At 32.1% G+C, this 27,595-nt stretch overlaps 1 protein-coding gene across 1 annotated transcript in view; it reads right to left on the bottom strand.

Annotated features, from left to right (window-relative positions):
* LOC145690393 (ATP-binding cassette sub-family G member 4-like) overlaps positions 1–27,595 on the bottom strand; it is a 229,305-nt gene that overhangs the window by 21,058 nt on the left and 180,652 nt on the right. The window contains exons 4-8 of the mRNA XM_081765232.1: positions 26,270–26,415; positions 18,589–18,827; positions 16,564–16,683; positions 5,851–6,020; positions 1,705–1,873 (exon numbers count right to left, since the gene is read on the bottom strand). Of these exons, the coding sequence (XP_081621358.1) occupies positions 1,705–1,873; positions 5,851–6,020; positions 16,564–16,683; positions 18,589–18,827; positions 26,270–26,415 (844 nt within the window). The remainder of the gene's footprint in view (positions 1–1,704; positions 1,874–5,850; positions 6,021–16,563; positions 16,684–18,588; positions 18,828–26,269; positions 26,416–27,595) is intronic.

The following is a 27,595-nucleotide window of genomic DNA, read 5'->3' on the forward strand; positions in this document are numbered from 1 at the left end:
CGGCATTTGTTACAGAGCTGTTGAAGAGATTCTTCAGGCAGTAGTCCGCTCCATTGGAACTATCAACAGAAGAGATACACCTACAGGTATCCAATAACTTCCATATCGCTGGCAATGTGTTATATACCATGCTGGTGACTACATTGAAGGTTTGTAAATGATTATCACATGTATTTATTTTGTATCAGTTGTAAATAAAAAGGTGCAACTATTAAAGTTCCAACCCTCGTATATATATATATATATATATATATATATATATATATACACAAATGCTTCTTAGAAATTAAGAAATGCACAATCTACTTGAAAATTCAATTGTCAAATATATCTATCTTAAAGTCATTACAAGGTGATTGACTAATCTAACTAATCTAAAAGAGATAATTATATGGTTTATAGAAAAAAATTAATAGAAAAAGGAGAAGAGGTGCATGTTGTATTTATTGATCTAGAAAAGGCTTTTGACCGAGTGAACTGGGAATTGTTGTTGGGAGTTCAAAAGAAGATTGGGTTGGAATGGAAAGATCAAAGACCCACAAGAAACTTATATCAACCAACAAGTAAGTGTTAGGATAGGGGAGGAACTGACAGAGGAGAGTGCAATTAGAAGGGAAGTTCGACAGGGATGCTGTTTCTCACCAATACTATTCATAATATATATCTAGAAGAGATAGTGAAAAAGAGCCTACATAATGAAGACGGTAATTCAGTAGGAGGTAGAATGATTAGATGTATGCGGTTTGCAGATGATATGGTGCTTGTTGCAGAATCTGAAAAGGAAATCAGTAGAATGTTAGAAAACTTGAGGAAGGGCTGTGAAGAATATGGGATGAAAATAAATGCTAGAAAGACAAAAGTCATGGTGATTGGAACGAAGCGGTCTGTGTCAAATGGAAAAGTGGGAGGGACGAAAATAAAACAAGGGAATAGTTTTCGATATCTGGGTAGTATTCTTAGTAATGACATGAAATGCGAACATGAAATAAAAGCAAGGATAGGAATAGGGAAAGAAGCCTTTAGGAGGAAGAAAATTCTATTTTATGGGACCTTGAATAAAGAGTTGAGAGAAAGCCTCATAAAATGCTTCGTGTGGAGTGTTTTACTGTATGAGGCGGAAACATGGACATTACGTAAAAGTAATGAAAAGCGACTGGTAGCCTTCTAAATGTGGGTGTGGAGAAGGATGGAAATAATTAGTTGGGTCGAGTGGAAAACGAATGAGAGGGTGCTAGAAATTTTGGGGGAGAATATAACAATTTTATATATTATTAAGAAGAGGAAGAGAAACTGGTTGGGACATTGCCTAAGAAGAAATTGTATCATGAGGGACATGCTAGAGGGTTTGGTGGCAGGAAAGAGAGGGAGAGGGCGAGGTTACAATTAATGGACGATATAAAAAAGAAACATCATACGCGAAGACGAAGAGATTAGCAGAGGACTGTGGAGCATGGAAGCTTTTCAGTTGCGGCAAGTGACCTGCCAATATTGGCAAAATACCTATGGTGATGAATTGCAGATGACGCAAATTACGTACAGTAAGACGTAGGTAGTAAAATACAGGCGTAATAATAATATTTGTTATTGATTAGCAGTGTAATGCATTTAAGTTAGTCAATATTCAGAAGAAATATATATTTTTTATATTATAAATAATAAATTAATTGTTACATGTGTAATTAAACCAAATAATTCCATACTTACAATTGATTATTACACATAGAAGGGCAGTAAACATCAAAAACATTACACAATAAAACAGCATTCCAAAATTATCTCTAACATGGGCTGCATCATTTCCTTTTTGGAAGTACAGAATGCCTATTAAAAATCCTACAGCAATATGCATAACAAACCTAATTTGTAACAGAACCTGAAATGAAGACAATAAATAGTTAAATATGCAGAACAAACATATTAATTTTTAAATAGTCTTATCTTAAAAGCTACATCTTCCTTACAGTTTCTTCCCTTTAAAAATGAAATAAAAAAATAAAAAAACACATAAATATACCTTAAAGAGTGGTTCTACAGACACAGTGGCTCACTGGTAGAGCGTTTATCTCTGATACGTGAAATCTCTGGTTCGATCTTCGGCCAAGTAAGTTTGTGGTGGACAGCATCGTGTGCCTGCGTTTTCTCGGAGTACTCCCGTTTCCTCGCACTTTCTTATTCCACCAATTCATCCATCTACATTTACTTGTTTTAACTATTGTCTCCTTTATTATAAAGGGCATACACCTGGGATGCTAAACTGAAAGATTTCATTTAATTTTCAAAGATCACTGACAACGTTTGAGTGCTGATTCCTAACACCAAAATTAGATAAAAAGTATAGATGAACCTAGGAGTGGAAGTGCTTCTTTTCGACCCGAAAATTTATAGAAAAATAAATAAATAAAACAAACTACAATAATTTGAGATCAAACTGTAGAACTAAAGTCGGATTAAAGAAATATTCATTACTTTTAGTCATACTTTTCGTTAATGCACAATTGAATTTGGCGCAGAAGAGAAACAAGGACAGGAGTAATCTTAATAAATAAATAAATAAATAAATAAGAACAAAATTATGGGATATTTTATCAAAAGTTCAAGAAAATAACAGTAACCTAAGTATAATATTTGAGTGAGTAAAAATCATAGTACTTCGCTTAAGTTCAACAAGAACGACTAGGAACTACTTCAGATTTTTAGAAAGCATCTAGCTATCTAACTATCTATACAAGATGAACCATTTAAAGTGACTCCTCCTTGTTATTTCTATACTAATTGACAGAAAGAGTTGAAGTTTTGTACCAAGCAAACGTCAGAAGAGGGGAGTTTGATATATTCTTCAATATCACCAGGTTAACAGTGTTGCAATCTCAATATAAAATTTCAGTTTTTCAAGTCACACTACGTTAGGTTACTACATATTTCAATTCTACATGTAAAACAAAACATAAAAATATCAAACATTTTATTCAGTGTTTCCAATTAAGCATGCTACAATATCCAAATTTCGGAGGGCTCTACAACAGCAGTAAAGCAACTGAGATAAATGAGGCGGTGAATAACTAAAGTAACTTACTGTTGGATACTATGACTATGATATGATTCATTTCGGGTAAAAAGGAACAAAGTTACAAGAAATTGAAAATTTATGTTATATATATATATATATATATATATATATATATATATATATACAGTGGAGTCTCGTTAATTCGAACTTGGATAATTCGAAATATTGGATAATTCGAACAGAAGTCCATTCCCCTTGAAACCTGTATTGAAAACAATAGTAAAAAATCGTGGATAAATCGAACTTTTGAACCTATGTTTTGGATAATTCGAAATAAATACAGTTGAAAATTTTTAATTTTGGACAGTTGTAAACAGAGAAATAGTTTTAACGTGTTTTCAGTTATCCAGATGCAGCCATAGGGAAGAGTAATATAAAAGATAAATAGAAAATCTATGTAATGATAAAGATGAAGGGGAGTTGGGGAAGAAGTAAAGATAGAGAACGTGTGCCAATCTCATCTTGTTTCAGAATTGGTTGAAAATTTAACATGAATTATTGATAAAGTCAACCAAATGTTATTAATATCGTATTCCACGCAATACATGAAATTCAAGATTTATTGACCGTACAATCAAACTTAAGCAAATGAGGTTTACGACTTCTTAAAAGTGAGAACAGAATATTCAAATTGTTACTAGTATTTAATTGTTTTGGCTATTCAATGTATGTTGTAGTGTTGTACGTAAATATATTTTCCATTGTACACGTAGTTTGAATTAGTATATGTGGAGTCAATGTTGTTTGTTAGTTTGCGGTATTCGATCACGCAAATAATAAGCTGCTTTAAAAGTAAAGTCTACACCATATGAATATGTTTTTGATGTGCAGTACTTTGGTTTGTTTGTTGTTATATATGTGAAAATGAATGTTGTTGGATAATTCGAATTTTGGATAATTCGAAGTTTTTTCGTGTCCCCTTGGACTTCGAATTAAAAAGAGTCCACTATATATATATATATAATGCTTTATTTCGAAACAGTGCTAAGAATCATATTTAAGGTGTTGCATGGTTTCCAACAGACAAAACAATCATAATGCCGTTAAAGCAATTTAATATCTCAAACCATCCGGTGATATGATAAACATTGAAAGAGTTTGCAGCACTGCTTAAAAAGACGAATTTGTAGGGAATGTTTAAAATAATCATTACTTTATTTTGAATTAACATATAACATTACAGCTATAATATTTCGTAGTTGTAATTACAATAATTTTAAGCAGTATTACAAACCTTATCTATGATTATATCTTAGAAACGGTTTACGATATCAAATTGTTGTAAACTGCATTATGATTACTTTGTCAGTTGAAACTTTTGCTCGCACTCGAGTTTTCCGTTTCGTGAAAATTGTTTGACAATATTCATATACCGAAAAAGAACTTTACGAAAGTCATCCGAAATGTTTCAAAACTTAGCCCAGTCGAATTCTCGCATGAGATTTTTCTATTGTATATATATATATATATATATATATATATATATATATATATATATATATACTTGAGAGAGAGAGAGATGGATATAGATATAATACATATTTTAGTGTTTGTGTCCTCAATGTTAACAACAATGAAAAATATTTTAAACCTTCTGCTTACTATTCGATGTGATAAACCTAAAAGCTCCGTCTTACCCACAATTTAGGGTATATAGAGAACATTTGTATAAAATTAGAATTTTCTTGTGTGACAAAACGCTTAACTCTTCTTTCCTTTCTCTTTGATGTTAAATTTCACAAAATTATATTTTATTTGTAGTTTAGAGTGTGAGGAGAATATTTGTAGACAATTTTCATTTCTTACGCTCAACGGTTTCGAAAAGCTGATGGAGGCGTAAAAACAAAAAGTCTCTTTCCTCCTTATGAGTTGCATTTCGTTAAACTTCTTATTATTATCAGAATAGGACTCATTGACAACACGTGTCTAAAATTCCAATTCCCTCCGTCTAACAGTTTTAGAAATCTGATGAACGATGAAAAATAAGTTCAAGCCTTTCTTAGATGTCGTGTTTCTTAAAACTCTGTTGTATCCCCCGTCCTAAGGCTTAATGAGAATATTTAAACAAAGTTTTAGCTTTTATACACAACAGTTTGGAGATCTGATGAAGATTTTCAAGAAAAAACCCAAGCGATCACATTTTCTAAAACTTCGTCTAATTGTCACCCTAGTTTAGGAAAATATGTATAAAATTTTTTAAGTTCCTTGTTTAACATTACCTGAGATCGACGAAAAATATAGTAAAGTCTCTTCTTCCCTTGGTGAACGTGTAAAAGGAAAGATCAAGCCTTTCCACTCATTCCCTTTCCCCTCCCTAACTCGTTTTGCTGGTATTTCTTAAACTCCATCTAATTTAGATCTCAGGGTTGAAAAAATATATTTGTGCAAAATTCGAGTCCCTCCGCCTAAGAGTTTCGGAAATTTAATGAATGTTGGAAGAAGGTTCAAGATTTCCCGCCTTCCTTTTATCCTCAATCTAGAAACCCACAAAATATTACTCCATTTTTAATACCTATGGGTGTCTATTTAAAATAAAATTTTCAGACGTTATACAAGTTATGTGATTTGTATGCTTTTGTCTGACATAAATCTGTTGTAAAAAAAATGTAAAGTAATTTTGAAAGCAAGAATTTTCAATATTCTGATCACAATACAGAATTAAATGTCGATACAATGTAGATCAAATAACAGGTCTCTGAATGATATGATAAATTTCTAATGCATAACTTAATTTTAAAATAGATTTAGTATACACAAAACGTATGTATGTAATATTTACTTACTCTATCTCTTATAGTTTGCAGAAATGTTCGTTTAAGTAGAACGTAAAATTGCGTCCATGTTGAAGTTGGATAACTTCGTCGATCTTTCTTCACTGGTTTATTTTTCTTAGGAAACTCTGGAAGGATATTGGGAGCTCTTACAGGAGTGTGCATTTCCCTTGATACATATTCTGTAATTAAAAAAAAATAATCATGAATAGAAAATTCCTGAATGGAGAAAAACACACAAATTGAACTCTGACCGTGAGTTCTGGTTGGTCGAGAACTTTAACCGTTATTTGTTAAGTGTCGTGTTCAGTACAGAGCAGGAATTAAGTCCGTTCGGTCATTTTGGATATATTTTATCTGTAAGACCTCTATTTGAAGTTTCTGTCAGACCTTAAAAGATACATGTCAGACATTGTAAATAACTTTTAAAATGTGTAAAAACAGCACAACCTTTCCCATGTAATTAAGTGTTCCGTAAAAAAAAAAAATTGTCAATTTTTATCACACCTTTGTATTGTGACTTGATCCTTTCTGCTCTAAATGTCCAAAATACTTTATTGGTGACAAAAGACTAGTAGATTTTTCTTTTGCAGTATGTATGGTTATTTTATTCAATAAATACCACTTTAATGCTGTTAGTTTTTAAACATCAAAGAACATGGAGTGTAATAAAATTTATTTATTTATCTATTCATATTACAAGATATACATACAACTCTGAAAACATATGTTGAAAAATATTTAAAATTGAAATTTAAGAGATAATAATTTAAGATTATCATATCTCTTTAACCATATTTCTTGCTAATGTTATAATAAACGACTTGATTTAGGATTATCTCATACTGTATTATGTAGACAGTTTATTAAGGAGATGTACATCATGACATTTCCTTCTATGTATATTTATGATTGTCTTACGTATGTTAAAGAAAATCAGAAAATGAAATTGGTTACTGTAACAGTATTCATTCACATATTACTACGAGACATAAAGACTACTTAAATATTTGTCATATTAGGCTAGCTGAAACACAAAGAAGTTATAAATATAGTAGCATGAAACTATTCAATACATTGGTAAACGATGTGAAATGTAAATGTTTGTAATGATTGTAAATGTTTTCTTGTAAATAAATCTACATATAACGTTAGTATTGACGAATCTGAAGAAAAATATAGATTTAACATTTTTCTTTTTCTTTGTACACAACTGTTTAAATTTTGACGCTGTCTATTCAAGTAAATGTTGTTTAATGATAATAAAGTTACTCTATTCTATTCGCCTTATTAAGTATAATCTTTTAAAGCCTGTCATTGTTGGGTACGAATGATACCTTTTTCTCAGTGCAAAAGAAAATGAGTGCGATTTTCTCAAAAACTCACAAAGGATTTCCCCTCATAATACAAGTTTGTTCAAATTGTTTAGATATATCGCTTGATATGTCTCATCTTTGGAGATTTTTCACTATCATTACATGCAAAAAAAAAAAAAAAAAATAAATAAATAAATAAATAAATAAAAAAAAATAAAAAAAGTACAATCTGTTTTGCTGCTCGCATATCATACATTTTTCATACATAATTTTAAAAGAAAAGTGATTCAGGTGCTCTAACAGAACATTTTATGAAACAGTTATTTTACAAGAAATATAAAAGTAAATCTTAAAAGTATTTGTGTAACTATTAGGAGAGTTATCCTCACCGTTAGGAAAAAGCAAACAACAATAGATAAAACCTATTCCAATAGAATAAAAACATTATTGTTATTGCTGTATCTCGGTTTAAACTAGTTTCAGCTTAATAATTTGACGGCCGTCTCTGGCAATTGCAGATTATTTGAAGAATTGTTCTCCAAAGAACTTCCTAACCATTTGACAGGTGTCTAGTATTACTGATTTTTGTAGATTTGTTAGAAGATGTTTTGCGCTTATCTGCCGAAGTTGTGTCACAGTACTTTTAGGGACAATTGCAGTACCCGAGATAATGATTGATCTTATTGTAACTTTCTGACATTTCTATAGCTTCTTAATTTCGTCTGCTAAATCTTTACATTTGCTTATTTTTGTACTGAATGTTGTATGTATATTATGAATCAATGGTACTGCTACATCTATGAGGGTTACTTCTTGGTCAATTTTATTGATAACAGTAATGTCTGGTCTGTTTGCAGGTACCGTGACCTCCATTCTAATTTCTCGATTCCAGTAGAGTTCGCATTTATCGTTTTCAAGTACCGGACTTGGCTGGTATTTGTAGTATGGCTTGGTATCGGCAATTAATTCCATGTTACGTGCCAAAAACTGGTGAATGCTTTTTGCAACATTGTTGTGTCTTTTTAGTTAATCTGTAAGAGCCATTATACGGCATGAGCTTGTGATGTGTTCAATAGTTTCTGGTGTGTCTCTGCATTTTCTGCATTTTTCATCCGGTACTTTATTATTATTATTATTATTATTATTATTATTATTATTATTATTATTATTATTATTATTATTAATAATAATAATAATAATAATAATAATAATAATAATAATAATAATAATAATAATAATAATAATAATAATAATAATAATAATAATAATAAAGAGGAACGACGTACTTTTTGGCGCCATAAAAAATTGTTTCTCTTGACTTTCTCGGAAACTACGCATAAAAATTTATCCTGAAACATGTTACTTTATTCATCTCAATATGATCTAACGATTAATATACCGTATGTGTTATCTTTGGAAAAATCTTATAATTAAACAAAAACTAATGGTCTAGATTTCATTGTAATTTTTGAGCCATATCTTAATAATCATGCTGTGTACAATCATCTTTGCTAGTGATATCATATTAAAGATCTTGATGGTAGTACACTTCACTACCGGGTCTCAATTTTTCAATTTCAGTTTCAATTTATTACTTAGTTAGGATCATATACATGATATATTGGGGTTTATTGATTTGCAAGTATAACTACACGTTCCTCAGTTTCACCTTAATAGTTGGTGCGGTAGTCCCAAAAATTTCTTCAAATTTTAGGATTACAAAAAAATAGTTTTTCTTTATTTTCTCGGAAACTGTGCATGAGGTTTCATAGCATTCTATTTCAGTCGATTGAACATGTTTTTTAAATGTTAAACGCTAATAGCATTGTAGAATTTTAATTTTCCAATATAGCATAAAGCAAAACCTAAAGAAATTACAAAAAAAAAATTACTGAGAACTCATTACTTTCCATTAAATATATCTGCTAACTCAACATGAAACGTATTTTATTAATTTTGATAAATTACTTTTACTATCCAGTCAAATATATTCGTTCCATGCGCATTGCTTGATAGTCCACTTCAGTTCGCAATAAATATTATCAATCTTGTAATTCATTTGTTCACTTTCACGTGACGATAGGAGAGAAGAAAGTATTGAGATTTTGAAAATAACGAATTCGAGATTTAAAAAGATTTGCACGTTTTATGACCACCACAAGCCGAAAAAGCCCGTCCGTTCGTTCGTCCTGATGTATATTTCCTTCCAGACCATACTATTCAGTACCAAATTTTTCACGTAAAGTTTTTGTAAGATGCAGAGGGATTTTCAAATTTTCATCCAACCTTTAAAAGTAAGTGTAGTTTACTGAAGACTGAAAATGAAAAATTGCGATTTTAATTAAAACGGCTCTAAAGATCTTGTTGACATTTCATACTAATATTTCATAACAACATTATATCGTGGAATAAGTAATTTATTTGAGAAAAATCCAGAAAGGATAATTTACTTCTGGAGGTGACTTTTTGGGATGTCTTAGATCCTCAGAATGTCTTAAATGATTTTGTTCCTATTTTACAAATAAATGTTTCACTAATAACCTGATAATATGGCATAGGCTATTTGCCCTCGACAAATCTACAAGGGGTTTACTATTTTTTTTCCAAACGATTTTCTTGAATGTGATTTAGGCCATTTTGCTCATATTTCGTAAATATTTCATTTATAAGCTGAGAATATGGCATAAGTAATTTGTCCTGAATATTGGGGATGAGTTTTCTTCTTTTTTTTTTTTTTCGGATGACGTTTTCAAAAAAGATCGTAGTTCATAAATAAACGTTTCAGTTATAACTGCAGCATAACATGATTTAGTTTAAGAAATTGGAGCGAGAAGATGTAGTGTGCTGCCCCATTTTTTTATTCCTAAGTGTACATTTCATCTGTTACATTTTCTTTAATTTTGTTAATACTAAATGAAATATACTTTGATTGTTGACACCTAATTGTTTCCATGTTATTCGAATTCTTAGAACTCCAAATTATTAAAATGTGTATTATTATAATTTCAGTTTCATAGAAACAAAATGATTATGGCACACATATAAACAAACAAAATGTCATGAAAATGTAGATTACTTTAATTAAGTAAAATTATGTATATGTAATTATGATTTATTTATTAATTTCTTTCACTGCAAAAATAACTTATTTTTAAAATATTTCCAAAGGGAAACCAATCTGTATGCTGTTGTGTGGCTCTCTTTTCCAGTTACATTATCTACGTATCTTACAAGATGACGTTACGACAGTTTTTACACATCACATAAATTCAAGTTCGTTGTCTTGTAGACTTGTAATTTTTAATGTAGTTAATATAATTTTTCGTGTTTAATAATAATAATAATAATAATAATAATAATAATAATAATAATAATAATAATAATAATAATAATAATAATAATAAAAGTTCATTTATGGTACTGTAATCAGCAGCACTTCGTCAAATTCAGAATTTAGTACATTCATGAGTACAGATGAAGCCAAATGTTTAGTTAGTTGGGGAAATTATTACACAACTATATTTTAATTCAAACTTAGTGCTTTGCTGGGAGATGTATTTTCTATGTTGAATTACTAAAATGCACAAGCTAGTTACAGATATATTTAAAGTTTATTCAACACTACAGTTTCAAATCAATCATAATTTAGAACTTGGGCTCTATTATCGAATCATTATTATTATTATTATTATTATTATTATTATTATTATTATTATTATTATTATTATTATTATTATTATTATTATTATTATTATTATTATCTTATATTTTATTATTAATATATGTTTGCATTTAGCAATATTTATAAGTTAGATAATCCAATCATGACATTTTATTATCATTTATTAGTACTTATGCTCTATTAAGTCCTTTGTTTGTCTTTGTATATTGTAACAACAACACCTATGTGCAATTTGTCAAATCTTTAGGTCAAAAAGTGCTTCTAAAAATTGCAGTAACCAGAAGAGAAAGAAAAAGAAAAAGAAAAGTACTTTAAAAATGTACTAATTAATACTGATTTGATTGTTGATTTATTTCAAGGTTTATGTTGATTTCTGTAATTTATTGGTCATTATGGCAACGAATTAATATTGACTTTGGCTCTAGGTAATTGTATGGTATCTATGTACTTAATTATTAACACAATGAAGATATAACAGTTTAGAACGCCGAACCACAAGAACGTATGTAAGTTTGCCGTCATGTATACGTCAAATATCTATAATACAAGTATGTTAAATATTAAGACTACTACAACTAATGAGTATTTATGATGAGAATAGTGTATAGAGGTGCGAATAATAATTATTCCAGGATATAAATAAACGAACTCTGGCAATAAATAGGTTAAATAGGTTATTACAAATAGGATATAATATGTTAATAATAGATTATAATATGTACTTACTATATCATTTAATTGTGAACTTTTTACAAAATATAGTAATTTTATTTTTCTTGAGGATCCTGTGCATTGTAAGCTTTGTCTTTTAGAAACAAATTTGTTTTGAATCTAATAATTAAGCTTCCCTAAAAATAGGTTTTGTATGTGAAGACGTATTTTATTTTTAACAATACTTTTAATAGATTACTTTTCTGTTCGTTTCTTTTTTAAATCTTGCAACTTAAAATTTACATACTTTCATACTAGTTACTACTCTGAAAGTATGTACAGATATGTAAATCAGGGAAGATACAATATTTTCACATATTTTTTCCTAGCTTATTGTTTTAATATAAAATTAATTAAGTTATGGGAAATGTATTTATATTGCGTACATGCGTAGACGATATTTTACGACAGAATGGTTCTTCAATGCTGATTCAAGAATTTTATGTGGCGCCTGTAACGGAAAAAATTAGGAACTATTATCTTCCACAGGTGTTCTTAGCAATAAGTTATACAAGAATACGCATTGAAATAATGCAATATTTGTAAATTAAGGAAGTTGATAGTAAAGAATTGATTACAGGATATGAAATAAAGACTAAAATGTAAATAACGCCCGTAAATAAATTTATAAACAATGTTTTTATAAAATGCACTAAAAGGCAGACAATAATTCTTGTTTTAGAGTAAAAGGAAGAAAATAATGCTTTTGTTACAGTAAAAAGAAGAAAATAATTCTTTTTATGGAGTAAAAGGGAAAAAATATCTTTTTTTGGAGTAAGAGGAAGAAAATAATTCTTTTGGTGAAGTAAAATGAAGAAAATAATGCTTTTGTTGGAATAAAAGAAAGAAAGAAAAAAATCTTTTGTTGGAATAACAGGAAGAAAATAATGCTTTTGTTGGAGTAAAAAGAAGAAAATAATTATTTTAGTAGTGTAAAAGGAAGAAACTAATTCATTTGTTGGAGTAAAAGGAAGAAAATAATGCTTTTGTTAAAGTAATAGGAAGAAAATAATTCTTTTGTTGGAGTAAAAGGAAGAAAATAATTCTTTTGTTCGAGTAACAGAAAGAAATGGAACTAAAACTAGTTCATATTGAGTGTAATATTTAACATTTTTATATTATCAATCATCTGTCTCTAACTGTGAACATGTGATAAACACATCGTATGAATCACGGGACCCACTGATTGTAAGGATTATAACGAACCACTTCCTAATACCCAGATCATATTTATTTTTGCCACACCAGGTCAATAAAAAAATAGCACCTCCTCAATAAATAACGGTGTAGAAAAATCGAGACAGTGAAGTGAATAATCAATATTTAAGTGGAAGTTGAAAAAATAAAATAAATAAAATAATATATAGCTTTCAATTTCAGTTAATGAAGTGGTTGATTTTATTTAATTTTATTTATTATTGAACAGATTCCAAAATACAGCATAATTTTTCCATTTTACACAGGGAAATGTTAACAAACAGGAAAAAGAAGAAACAACAACAACAACAAAAGCAATGTCAACAAATAGTACAATAGTAATATTATTTCGCAAAAACCGAGGAGCTCGAAAAAATGTTCACATCAGTTGTTAAATGATTATAAAAGTTCGGTATTCTGTAAAAAGGAGACCTCTGTATAATTGCCAACCTAGGGGGGCAAGATGGAATAGTAGGTGTTCCGGGTTGTGCGGGGAGGGACACGTAAGGATAGTTCCTGAAGTAATGTTTCCGATCTCATGTTTCCATTAAATATTTTATGAAGAAATTTCAGGTCAGAGTTATTTTTGCGTACTCCAGGAGTCTGGATATTAAGATATCGCAAAAGTTCTTCCTTAGGTAATATTCGAAGTGAGAGAATACGAAAGCGTACTATTGCAATAAAGAAATTAAGAATATAATCCAAGTCTAGAGAGATGTGTTGATGCGGCCAGGGCCATATGTAAAAGCACTATTCGATCTTGGGCGCTATTAGAGTTTTATAAAAAGTTTCTAAGGATAAAACAGTGCATAGTTCAGTCTGGTCTGAGAAAACTAGAAGCCCTAAGCCATAACCCATGTTGGCGCGTGCGTGTATACGGCCCTGCTAATATCCATAAAACAAGTTGTTCCTCAACCTCAGAAAGAATGTGCAGTGATTTTAGTCTTAGATACATTTCTGTATTCTTGCGCTGGGAGCTAAAAACGGAAAAGAAATAATGAAGAATGGAAAATGAAGTGAATCTCACTTCGAAATTTGTAACCAAATTCCTTGGAAAGGAATTATGAAATGCCAGACAGGATAAACTCCATGCTGATTGTGATTCTTTTTTCACATATTTGTTATTACAGCTTTCGAGTTACACGGACAATTCACTTTACAAAAGGTGCGGTTCATTTATAGTTATACCATAATGCTTTAAACACTAAGTGCTGGAACCCTTAAAGTGACTAATTCCACCGCATGGTGGTGCCAGGTAGTTATGTCCGGACGAAGTGACAAGGAAGACTGCGTGCAAGCTTGAATTACGGCAAATTTTATTCGCTAAACTTGAAAATTTCATGAATATAGAACAGTATATTTCTCCCAGACTTTGTGGACAATCTTGACTTCATTTCACTGATAATTTGTTGGAATCGAAAAACAAAGCAGCACTTGAAATGATGAACGGCGTTTCTCAAAGGAACTCACATTTCCAAGTACTTTAAGTTCATGGACTATCTTGATACAACGTCTCCAAACTACATAAATTGGCATTTAGATATTTGATTAATTCGGTGTCTACATATTTGATTACATCGTAAAAAAAGCCAAGGAGAAGAATTTCGGTAAATGCAATTATAGGAAATCGATTGATGAAGGATATTACAACTGCGAATGAGACCTGTGTGATTTTAAACAGCATCCTAGTTAAATTTCGCAGTAACAACATGCATGTAGCCTGAAGCCCAAAGTCAGGCAAGTCCAGCGTGCTTCTTATTGTCATCGCCAAAGATTCTCAAGTGTCTTCTGACGTAAATATATTCTCTTGAAGTTAAGAAACGCCACAAAAGTTCTTCAAAATAATTGTTCTTTAAGCGAAGGCTCTCAAGTGGCAATTTTTGTATTAATTTAATCAAACACATTATTCATACAGCGAATAAAAATTTCACTTCTCTCCCTCTTTTCGACTCCATTTAGCTCACAATAGTGCTTTAAACCAATACATGGGTCCCACGTCCCAGATATCCTGACTAAAATAACGGGATATCCTATGAAATTTAGAGTACATGGATAGTTATGCACTTGGCTTTTGCTTAAATATTAGAATTCAAAAAATAATAAACAATAATACTCGTAAATAATAGGCAAAAACTGAGTAACACAGAGTAGCTTATTCCTATTGGTTGAATATCTATGACGAATAAATGAGTGCGATTGTAACATCGTACGAATGATGTTAACTCGCGGTCTGGAGAGAAACCAGGACATTTGAAGTTTTCAACATCATGGGGGGAGGAGGAGTGCTGGTCTAATGGGTGTACCTTTTCGTGAACATGGTTTCGGGTTCGATTCCCAGTGGGGGAACGCAAAAAAATTAATTCCAAAATCATTCACTTTCATTAATATCTCTGTCTCCTTTAGCACAAAGGGCATAACCGTAGAACGGTAGACTTTAAAAAAATCACTTTAAGTTTATTTTGGGGGAGAGGCAATATAAATTTGGGACTTTCTCGACTAAAGCGGGACATCTTAGATTCCTAAAGCAATAACTGAATTGCTGAGCAGCTGTACTATTAACTTTATATTAATGTTTTGAAATATTTTGGGTTCTATGTTCACCTGAGTTAATGATGGTGCAATCTTCTTCCCATACATATAGTTTCCAACATCCCACAGTCTCTGGTAGTAGGCAAATTCTGCGCTTTTCTCCGCTATCAAATAATGTATTATTATTATTATTATTATTTTAAAAAATGATTTTTCCCTTACTTAGTCTCGTGATAAATCCTATTTACAGCAACAACTTTTCTACTTAAATCATAAGGTTTATTATAGAGTTTTGACGTATTCTACCTTCCCGATGTGCCAAGTTCTTTCCTTCCCGATGTGCCAAGTTCTTTCCAAACTTTCTTGTGACACCTACAACCGCAGCAAGCTAAAACAACTGTTCTAACAATCTTTAATAGCATCTTTGCTAGCCTGAAACATTGTTTTTTCTTTTTTTTTTCTTTTTGTATACATAATTTCGATAAGCTACATTGTAGCAACAATTTCATTAAATGTAAAAGATAAAATACGAAAGCATGGTCATCAAGTTTGGATTTGTTTCCACTTCTAGTGAACTCTCTCATATATATCTACAAACCCATCCAAATGACATTTTCTTGACGTATTTGGCGCGGAAAACGAGGGTTCGATTCACAATGGAAGCTCAGGTGGTTCGAATTGCACGTTATTCTGTAGTGTCCACGTCTTTTATAGCCTTGTTTCTGAAGGAGACGCTAAAATTAATCGAATTAACCAACATTTACTTCAAGTAATTCTGACTTCTATCATTAATTTCATAAGCAGTACAAATAAATGTCGACCATCGTTTCACGGTATGCCAATTTACAGCTGGGATCAAAACAATTTCGCATGTTGAAAGTAGTAGGACGGCTAATTATTATTACTCTCTAGTTATTTAAACAACACAAGAAGTTTAGAAGAAAATTTTTGTTTTCGAGTATAGATACACTCTCTTATACAAACACACACACAAAAAAAAAAAAAAAAAAAGAAAGAAAGAAAGAAAGAAAAAAAGAAAGAATAAATAACCAACTCTGGTCTCAAAATTATAGTGTGCATTTTTATAAGGCTACTTACGGCACAAATATTCAGATATTTACTTTGGAAATTTCACTAGATAGCCGAATCAAAGCAAATAATCGACTGAAAGTTAATAAAAAAATTAAATTTAATTATTTTCTTACAAGTCCACTTACAAAGCTTATAGAGAAGAAAACATTAAAGAAGTTTAAAACTACTAGAAGTTTGATACAATTAAAATCATCGTACTTTCTACTACACCTGGTGTTGTATCTGGTGGCACTCTCCAGTCATGGCAAGTTCCATTACCTATGGCATTTACAAGCTCATCCAAGTGATTGCCATATTCTCCAGCAGACACTTCAAGTACTATGAATTGAAAGAAACTTTTGTCAGAAAGGCAAATACATTAACGAATTTTCCAATTTCACTGCAAAATTATGCAAAGTATCAATATCTATTTTCAATACTTACTAAACAGGATATTTTTAGACTTGTAGAATTACGTCTGAAATATTTTACACAATATCACTCAACTCTACTTCAGACTTTCAGTTTATGAATTTAATAAATACACAACACATAGTACTAATTTTTAAATCTAAAAGACTGTATATTATACAAGATAAAGAGATAAGAACTTCTTGAAATTTATTATATATAAATTGTAATTAACCATCAAAGGTGTTCTGTAATGTAGACACTGTGTTGTTTAAGCACAGCAGCAATTAATCTGAAAGGCTGAGTACCAACTTCAAACGTGATAAAATTTATATCTGTTCAAGGTCGCCAGTTGCACCAACTAGGTACAAATGTTTGACCATAGGCCATGTCATGGTCAAGTAAAACTTTTGTTGCATCAAGTGCGTTCATCCTTGAGCTTGGTCCAGCTAGCTCTTGAAGCCAGATCATATTTGAATGGCCAATGGGCTTTTGAAGTCAACTCAGCATTTCAAGAATAGGTTCCCTCTGACACAATTGACTCTCTATTTAAACCGGAAGTGGTAGCGACTATTGATTTCTCGTTTCAGTGATGACCACCGTAGGTCAAATATGGTAATAGATAAAGACAGTTTTATGAAATCAATTAAACGTCTGAAAAAGAACCTTCACCTGCATTTCTCTACTAAAACCGTATGTGGTAGAAATTGACTACTACTTCCGGTTCAATATTGTTCTTCATAGAGAAAAAAATAAACTGCGAGTTTTTCATATAGATTCAGCGTCCGAGAAACAGGTTATATTTCACCTTATTCCTCTATTAAACCAGAAATAAAAAATGTATGACTTCCAGTATGACTTGAATTTGTATAATTTGGAAGTATTCTGTACTTTTACAGAGTCACTTTTTTTATTTCTTTATTGTTTACATATAAAGGTGTATGTGATAAGAGAAAATAGAACAGACTTGTTTTCCATACCCGGGTAGTATTATTAGTGATGATATGAAGTGTGAACGTGAAATAAAAGCAAGGATAAGAATAGCAAAAGAAGCCTTTAAGAAGAAGAAAATAGTATTTTGTGGGACCATGAGTAAAGAGTTGAGAAAAGGATTCATAAAGTGCTTCGTGTGAAGCATTGAACTGTAGTGGTCAGAAACATGGACATTACGCAAAAATAATGAAAAAAGATTGGAAGCTTTCGAAATGTAGGTGTGAAGAAGAATGGAAAGAATTAGATGGAGAATGAATGAGAGGGTGTTAGAAATGGTGTGGAAGAAAAAAAAATAGGTATTTTTAAGAAGAGGAAGAGAAACTGGTTGGGACATTGACTAAGAAAGAATTGTATCATGAGGGACGTTTTAGAGGGTATGGTCGCAGGAAAGAGAGAGAGGAGGCGAAGGAGACTACAATTAATGGACGATATCAAAACCAAAAAAATCGTACGTGAAAACGAAGAGGTTAGCGGAAGGCTGTGGGGCATGGAAGCTTCTCAGTTGTAGTAAGTGACCTGCCAATAATAGCAGAGTACCTATGGTGGCAATACATATAAAGACTAACAGAATTTAGCTTAGAAGCTATTGAAAGTATGCCATAACGAGCATGATTTGAACTGTAGCAACATGGAGTTCAGTTTAATTTAAATTAACTTAAATAATTAAGGTGAATATAGAATCTTTCAAAAACAAAACTTTACATACAATACTTTTCAATGAAATAAGTATTTTCTATGAAGAATATACCAAAATCTCGATTCGTGTACTCAAAGCCCGACAATATATTATTTTCAACAACAATTAACAACAAAACATTAGCAAAATTAAATACAACTTACCGAAATCAGCAGGATTATGGTATGGTGGGCACTCCAGACCATGTTTAGAGAGGTAGGGTACAAGTCCTTTAATGCAGCCTTGGTAAATACATTTACCATCAGTCACTGTGTATAGATGATCAAACATTTCAAACAAATTCGCACTTGGTTGATGTATGGTACATATAATTGTTCGACCTCCTCTTGCCAAGGAAGTAAGTAAAGAGACACATTGTCTTGAGGTAGAGCTGTCCAGTCCACTAAATAAATAAAACATTTTGATTATGATTATTAACAGCAAATGTAATAATTTTCATTATAAATAAAGACTATGTTCTATTCTAGATAGTAATATTTTATTCTATACTATACTTCAGCCATATTGTGAGGTCTTATGGTTAATCTTATAAATTTATGTTTCAGGCGCAAAGTACCTATTGTTCGTATAAAGATACTGTAGTGAACAGCTGATTGTAAACGTGAATTTGATATGGGATTACGATTATGAAGTTCGAAGATGGTAAACACATTCTAATACAATATTTCTAACAATTCCCTATTAAATTAAACTTCTTGACACTACCGGCTACGAAAGGACTATGATGAACTAAGTGATGCTTGGTTAGTCTAGCAGCGCTATTTTTCTTTTTCTAAACCAGACTTATCTCTTAAATCAGGTAGCTTCCCAATTTCCTCACGATGATGGATCAGCATCAAAAATATGAGTTTTACATCGGGGATCAAACCCGAATCCATAAGTAGAGGAGAAACATAATTTGTCTGCACCGGCGTATATTTCCAACGTTCCTAAATCAGAAAATCACATTATTTTATTAAGTGGTAAAGAGTAAAGTATGAAATTGAAGACATATTCAAACAAATGCTCCCAAGGTGTTACGATAATAGTATCAAAATTGCATGATCTTATCTAATTAAAAATGGCTTATAATTGCTAAAACAAGCATAAGATTATCTACAAAATCATTCGGAATACCTTCGTGTTAACGAACATTAAATTTAATGTATTTATAAATGCAAAGATGTTTTTCTATAGTTCTTAAGTGGGTGTAAAAAACGAATTAATTAGAAGAAAATAATGTAACAGTTAGTCAGAAAGGTATATAAGTGAAATATATCATTAGAAGCACTTTTGATAAGTCCTTCTACGCAAGAATTCTTTCATTTATTATTTAAAGAAGTATTTAACGAAAGTAACTTATTTATAACATTTACAGTTATAATGTTTTCACTATTTTCCCCATATATATTGCGAGAAAAAAGGGTTTTATTCATTACTAAGAGGCTTAAATTATCGGAAACACGTTACTGACATACAGAATAAAGTGTTCTAAACAATAAGTGAAACAAAACATCGGAAACATTATGCGGCATATTACTCTCTAATTATTAAATCAGTTATAGTGTATTACTATAATCATTCAATCAGTTATGGCTTATTACTCTCTAATCATTCCATCAGTTATGGCGTATTACTCTCTAATCATTCTATCAGTTATGGCGTATTACTCTCTAATCATTCCATCAGTTATGGCGTATTACTCTCTAATCATTCTATCAGTTATGGCGTATTACTCTCTAATCATTCCATCAGTTATGGCGTATTACTCTCTAATCATTCTATCAGTTATGGCGTATGACTCTCTAATCATTCTATCAGTTATGCTATATCACTTTCTAATCATCCCCCCAATCCGTTAATCTCCGAACAACAAATTTGAAATTTGACTGAATTTCTCTGGATATTGTTTGTCCTTTAAAAATTTGCAAATGGTATTGAACAACTAATAACAATGCGCATGTAATCAACTATTATTCAGTCTTGTAATTAATCCGTCAAAAAATAACAATTAAAAATATCAGTAAAAAACGGTGTTAATTTTTAGTTTAATTAATTAATTAATTGTTGCAGTGGTTAATTTTTAATTGATAATGATTAAACGAATTCGTGACGATTATAAAATTAATCTTTATTTTCCCTCGGAAACCACACGAAATAGATGTCCTGCAAGAACTGTTTTTCTGAATGTAAGATCGAAAAACTATGTTCCTTGTAACACTATTTTATTTCAATTTTATGACGTTTTGTTTCATTTTTATTAGTTATCAGTTTTGTTTCCAAACAGTAGCTTCTCATATTAATCATATTATGACACGCCTATATTTCACCCATTAAATTTTACATTAAGTTTTACAACTCAAGATAATTTTCATTGTATAATAATGAAAATTGCCATGTTTAATTTTAATTGGTTCATTTTGAAGTTAATTTTAGTTTTAACTGTTACTTTTTCTGACATTAATTTTAAATTTTAATCCGTTAAATTTTTCATTAGTCTTTCTATTTTATTATTATACTACGAACAAGTTTGAAACTTACGAAAATGTTATATTGATCTATTACAGCGTTATATTAAAAATCGCCAGCACTGCAAAATTAAACTACCGTAAATTTTATTTAGAGTTTTTTTCTGCAATATCTTCAAAACAAATAAAAAAATCGAAAAGCAAACACGTAGAGCACTGGCAATATGATTTTGCGTGCGATACCTTTACCACAATCCACTTATCTGCTTTTGGTGTGCTACTATTTACAGAACCCGCGAAAAATGCTAAATTTATCGACAGTTACAAATCGAAAGCAGATAGATGAATTGTAATAACCCTATCACATGCAAAATGATATTGTCTAGAATACTATGTCTTTGCTATTTGAATATTTTTTATTTGTTTTGAAAATATTACAGAGAAAAAACTCTAAAATTAGCGGTAGCTTAATTTCACTGTGCGGGTAGACCCTTAATATATTAGTTACATAAATATTACTAAAGTTTGAAAACAACTGAAAATATAAACCACTTCGTTGCTAAATACGTATAATTGAAAGAAAACGGTTTTTTTTTTTTTTTTTTTTAGCCCATTGTATGTTGATTTCAATTCTAATTATGTTTTGACTGTATAAACCAGAGTTCCCAGTACTTTAATTAAAGTAGTTTCCAGTTGTCTCACAACACTAGAACAATATCTAAATTTCCGTCGTCTAATGCACTTCGGAAATCCAGCTCAAGATCAATCGTGCTAAAATATGAGTGTGCTAATCATTTTTCAAATTAAGTTTTAACACTTTCAAAATATAAAATATGGCAAATACAAAAATATGAAAATTGTTTTCTACATAATACGATGTGAACAAAACGTGCAACCTAATTGCTTTAGCCTAATTTCTTAAAAGATAAGTACCTATAAGAATACTTTGAAGAACTTATGCTGTCAAACTAAATTCTTCATAGCATTAACATTAAAACTAATATGGAAATAAATAGGATCTTGACTTGGAAAATCTCTAGGAAGGAATGGTATTTGAATCTTTATAATTTATTCTTCCCTTCTACTAGCATCGCAGGATGCAGATCTACAGTTTTACTGAAGATACGAGGTACCTATACTCTGATCTATATCTATCTTTATATATATATATGCGAGAAATATTCAACTATTATTGTTCCTATTATAGTACGAGTTGAATAAAAATATTGTGCTTCTAATATGTTACTCTAAAGCTTTAGAAATATGTATGCCAAAATACAGGGCAATACAATTAATATTGGTAGTTTTCTCTGTGTTTTGTTGAAGGGCTAACACTGAGGGAGATGTATGTTGATATGGTTAATCTTTTAAGTGATAGTGCCCCCTTCACCAAGTGATAATGAAAACTGGCCACGTGAATTCCATTGTGGCAGGAAAGTTGTAAGCATGGTGTGGAAAAGTGTGTGGGGTTTCTGGTTCGATAACCAATCAAGTAAGTTTGTGAAATGAAATCAAATGAAATCTTTAAGTTTTACGCCCCACGCATATACCGGTTAGGCTAAAGGAGACGGTGATGATGAGAGATGAGTGAAATGGTGGAATGAAGAAAGTGGAAGGAAACGGGAGAACCCCGAGAAAAAACGAGCACGGTGTTTGTCCACCACAAAGTCCACACGGTGCGAGCTGGGATCGAACCAGGGACCCCAAGCACCGGAGGTGAACGCTCTATCACTGAGCCACCGCGCCCCCAAGTAAGTGTGTGGTGGACAACATTGTGTCCATGGGTTTTCTCGAGGAACTCATGTTTCCTCCCTAATTATCATTCCACCAATTCTTCCATCATCATTCACTTACCTAAAATCATTCGTCTCTCTTAGCCTAACCTGCATAATCGTGGGACGTTCAACTGAAAGATTTCATTTCATTTCATGGTGTGGAACAGTTGTTTGCTGACCAACAGTATTTTTTTACAAGGTGTATCACATTGTGTAGAACACAGGAGAAAGAAGTGCATTTCTGTAATAGATGACTTTGTGGAAATATATATATATATATATATATATATATATATATATATATATATATATATATATATATATATATATATATATATATATATATATCATAAGAGTGTTACTAAACAATGAAAATATCACCACGCAGCAAAGTATACAGTTACTTTCGCTAAATGTACTTTACCGCATAAGGTGAATAAAAAGTAGGGAGAATGAAAAGTAAAGAAGTACGGAATATCTAGTTGAAGGCCACATAGGAAAACAGAGTCACGCGATGATGCTGTTAAGTTGAAAGTGAAGAGGAAAGGTGGATAAAGATTAAGCTAATGGGACAGATTGGTCATAAAATTACACGAGGGAGAAATATTTAAAAATATTTAATCTTTCTTTCTCGACATTTTCAATCTTGCAGCATTAAAACTTAACTTTGGATTCTAATATGGCACCCCAAGTGGACGCTACATAACCACATAGTATGTACATTTCTTTTCTCTCCACGTCGTCTACTCTCTAACTGATGAAACAATAGCGAAAGTTCTTATACTCTAAATTCTTGAATGTTCATTGTATATTAGGCTGTCTAAAAATCATTGAGCCTTTGGAGGTTAAAATTGATAAGACATTTATTATTATTTGAAAATAACATTATGAAACCTCATATGCACCATTTTGTTCTATGACCTGCCATTGTTTCGGCAACACCATGATTCCGTCGCTATAGAACCCTTGTTACTTCTGATTAAAAAAAGACACATTGTTTTCACAGGCTTCTTTTGTAATTAACGTAAACCAATTCAAGTAGTTTTTCAGAGACCGAAGCAAAGGACAGTCTGATGGTACCAGAGAGATTTGGAATATACAGTGAATTCAATAAAACTTTCCAGTCCGTTTCTCAATTTCTGACGGGTCGTTAAAGATGTACGCAGTTTGACGTTATCGGCGAGGTATATGGCACCCCTTTCCGTTGACTAGTTTTGGCCGTTTCTTCTGAATTGCTAGGCGTATTCGCGCTAATTGTCCGTAGTACAGACCTGAGTTTATCGTTCTGCCCGGTGGTAGCAGTTCGTTATGCATGATGCCCTTCCAATCTCACCAAACGCACACTTTATCCTTCCTGGGCGTCAGTGTGGGCTTTGCCACAGACTGTGGAGCTTCTCCTCATTTCAACTGGAAGGTTTTACGCATATTGTTGTCGTGAGTTATCCCTGTTCATCACTCGTGGTCAACCGCTTCAGAAATGGCTCGCGTTCGTTATGTTTAAGTAGAGATTCACAGACAGAAATTCGATCGAGTAAATGTTTTTTTTTTCAGTTAAATCATGTGGCACCTAAATTTCGAGCTTCTTTTTGTAGCCAGCTTTCTCCAAATGGTTTAACACTGTTTGGTGATGGACGTTGAAGCTCATTGGCGATATCTTGACTGTTTACATCCCGGTCTTGTTCGATTTTTGCCATAAAATTATTCACTTTTTCTGTGATTGGTCGCCCACTGCAAAGATCATTTTGTACATCGAAATTTCCAGAACGAGAGCGACTGAACCATTTTTAGACTGTTGCTTTTTGATAAAGTATCTTGCCCATAAACAGCACATATTTCTTCACAGACCCGTTCAGCATTTGCGCCTTTATCGAAATAAAATTGTAAAATGTAGCGCAGTGTTTATCTTTATTTATATTCCTGTCGCAATTTCTTACGTCTATATACAAGAATTCTAACAGTTTTTGAATATTAACTAATTAACTAGCTTCAACTATCAGATATCAAATTATGTTAGGCCTGACCCGCTGCGACTCATATACTCCAAGATTTGGGACACCAACGCCATCTTCTGCGCAAGGCTCACTACTTTTTAAACTAGCTGATATACAGTGCCGGCAAAAAAATCTTTACATTGTGAATCAAATCAGAAATCATTACAAATTCATAATATTGAAGTATTTTATTGTGGCTAATACTTTACAGTTAGTATTTTGTCATATAGCCTTTACATTTTATCACCATCTGCAGTCGTTTAGGCATTGATTCAGACAGGCTGGCAAAGTATGTAGAGTCCATGGTTATCCACAGTGTTTTGATCGTTTCCTTTAGATCCTTGATGTTGTTTGGACGTGTCTCTTGAATCTTGTTTTTCATGACATTCCAGGCATTTTCGATTGGATTAATGTCAGGAAAAATTACCTGGCCACTCCAACAGAGGAATATTATAGTCACTGAGAATTTTGGACGACCTTGGACATGTGGACCGGGGCCCCATCATGCATAAAATAGTTACACTCATGAATGTCCCAAAAAGGAAGTAAATGTTCTTCCAAAACATTAATATAATTGCTTGCTTTCATGGTTTCATTCTTGGGAAGAAAGTACAATCCTCCTCTGCCCTTGTTACCACTGAATGCCCCCCACACCATCACACTATCAGGGTATTTAACGGTCTTAACTGTAAATTTCGGGTCATACTGTGAAGCAGTACTCGGACGGCGCACCATCTTGGATCCATCTCAGATCAATCTAAAAGTGCTCTCATCACTAATCATCACTTTTTTCCACTCTTCAGGTGTCCAATCTTGATATTTATTACAGAAGTCGAGCCTTTTCTCTTCATTGCTGCTGTAAGAAGGGGCTTCTTCGCAGCACGGCGACTTGGCAAGCCGAGATCCTTTTGCTGACGGTGACGAACTGTCCTAGTTGCGACATTCTGGAGGAGCTCAGGATACTTGTTTTTCAATTCTACAGCTGTTATGAAGGGATTTGACATTACTTCACGCTTTAGAAGTTTATCAGTCCTTGGTGAAGTCTTTCTAGGTGCACCGGAGCCGGACTTCCTACATGGTACAGTTCCAGGAGGAAATGACGCCGCTGAACGCTTTAGCTGGTAAATTGTCTCTCTTGACATTCCAAGATCCCTGGATACAGCGATTACCGAATCACCTTTCTCCAGAAGAGTTAAGGCCCGGGATTTCTCTGCCATTGTCAGCTTTTTACGACCCATTGTGTGTAACCAGAACAAAGTTATAAGACCACTTACTTTCATGAACTTAAACAAAAATCTAGCTGCACAGAGCAAAGAAAGAACTATCTCGCCGTACAACGCTACGAGGCACACTGAGCTTCTGCTGGGTGAGGGAAGATTGCAAGTGGCGCGCTAATCACTGAGGTCACCATCAGGCTCCTCTCATATTTTTATGGCGGGAACGGCGCTTGACCCCGTTACGTGGATTCTGCATGTAAAGTTTTCTTTTGCCACACAATGTAAAGATTTTTTTTTTTGCCGGCACTATATATATATATAATTGTTAAATTAATGTTTCGACTAACAAAACACATTAACATTGTTTGAAAACTTGCTTCTTGTAAAATTATACCTTGTAGGTTCGTCAAGGAACATAATTGGTGGGTTATTCACCAGTTCTAATGCTATGGCTAATCTCTTTCTTTGGCCACCAGAGAGAGCACTGGTTATCGTCTTCCGACATGGCTGTAAACCAAGTGCTTCTATTATCTCATTTACCTGCAAGAAAAACAATTATACAAAAATTAGCTTTAATGAACGAAATTTCTGAATTCAGTTACAAATGTTAGTCATTAAATGATCAATTGGGAACAAATAATTTGAACAAAATATAAAATTACACTGTTCAACAATGAAAATGAAAATTGAACAATTGTTATACTGAAAATGAATTTGAATGCGAAAATCGAAAAAAAGCTCTCGTTTTTGTTTTACACTTGTGTCTAATACGTCTTAGACACCACATTTGAAATTAAATGTCACACTGACGTGACAACACTGGAAGATCTACATCAACGCTGTTTTTCTCCGTTCCGTATCTCTCTGCTAATATGTAAAACAAGAACTTAACAATATTTATCGGAGTTGTCGATGTGTTTTTATGAAGTACTATACATAAAAATACACGTGTTTGCATATACAGTATATCTGTGAACAGTTCCTCACAATTTCCCGAAAAGTGTTTAAATAGACAAAAATCCCGCGACATTATGTAAACAGTGCCGACAATTTATAGTACGCACAGAAATAGCATATAATAATTAATTGGAAAAGCTTGTTATTGTTATTTTGGGAGTAAAATTGGATATCAAGATTAAGAAGCTTATGCACCCCATATTATTTGCAATATTTATACCAGGAATTTCAAACACGTGATAAATGGAAAGAGACTTTCAATGCCTTTTCCAGTGCCCATGATTTGGAGAAAGTCAAGCAACCACAAACCACATCAGAAATTGCTACTTTAGGAAAGGACTACCTGTCCCTCATTCGTTCAAAGAATATGAATTTTTGTCTGTTGATCTCAAATAATTCTTTAATAATTTTAGCTGAACTTGTTTAATACACAACAAATGACAAAAGTATATGCCTTAATGGATATTTAATTTGTTTTCGAACCAGTAGCGGAACTTCAAAATCAGGAGCCTCGCAAAAGATCTTTTCAGGTCCCCTTAGGCCTATACAACAATTCAGTACTTTCATATTTCTTTCCAGCATAGACGTTTGAAATAAGACAATTAATGAGTAACACAATGTAAGCACAGGCAGTGGTGGCACACCCAAGATTTCTTTTGGATACAAAAATCTTTCTGAGTAGCCTACAAAATACAAATAATTTTGTGTATTTGTTCCCTGATTGTGCTAAGTTTCTTAAAAAGTAAAAGTTTTGGTGGATCCA

This window comes from Thermobia domestica, chromosome 7, assembly GCF_964235325.1.
Source record: "Thermobia domestica chromosome 7, izTheDome1.hap1.1, whole genome shotgun sequence".
Classification (NCBI taxonomy): domain Eukaryota; kingdom Metazoa; phylum Arthropoda; class Insecta; order Zygentoma; family Lepismatidae; genus Thermobia; species Thermobia domestica.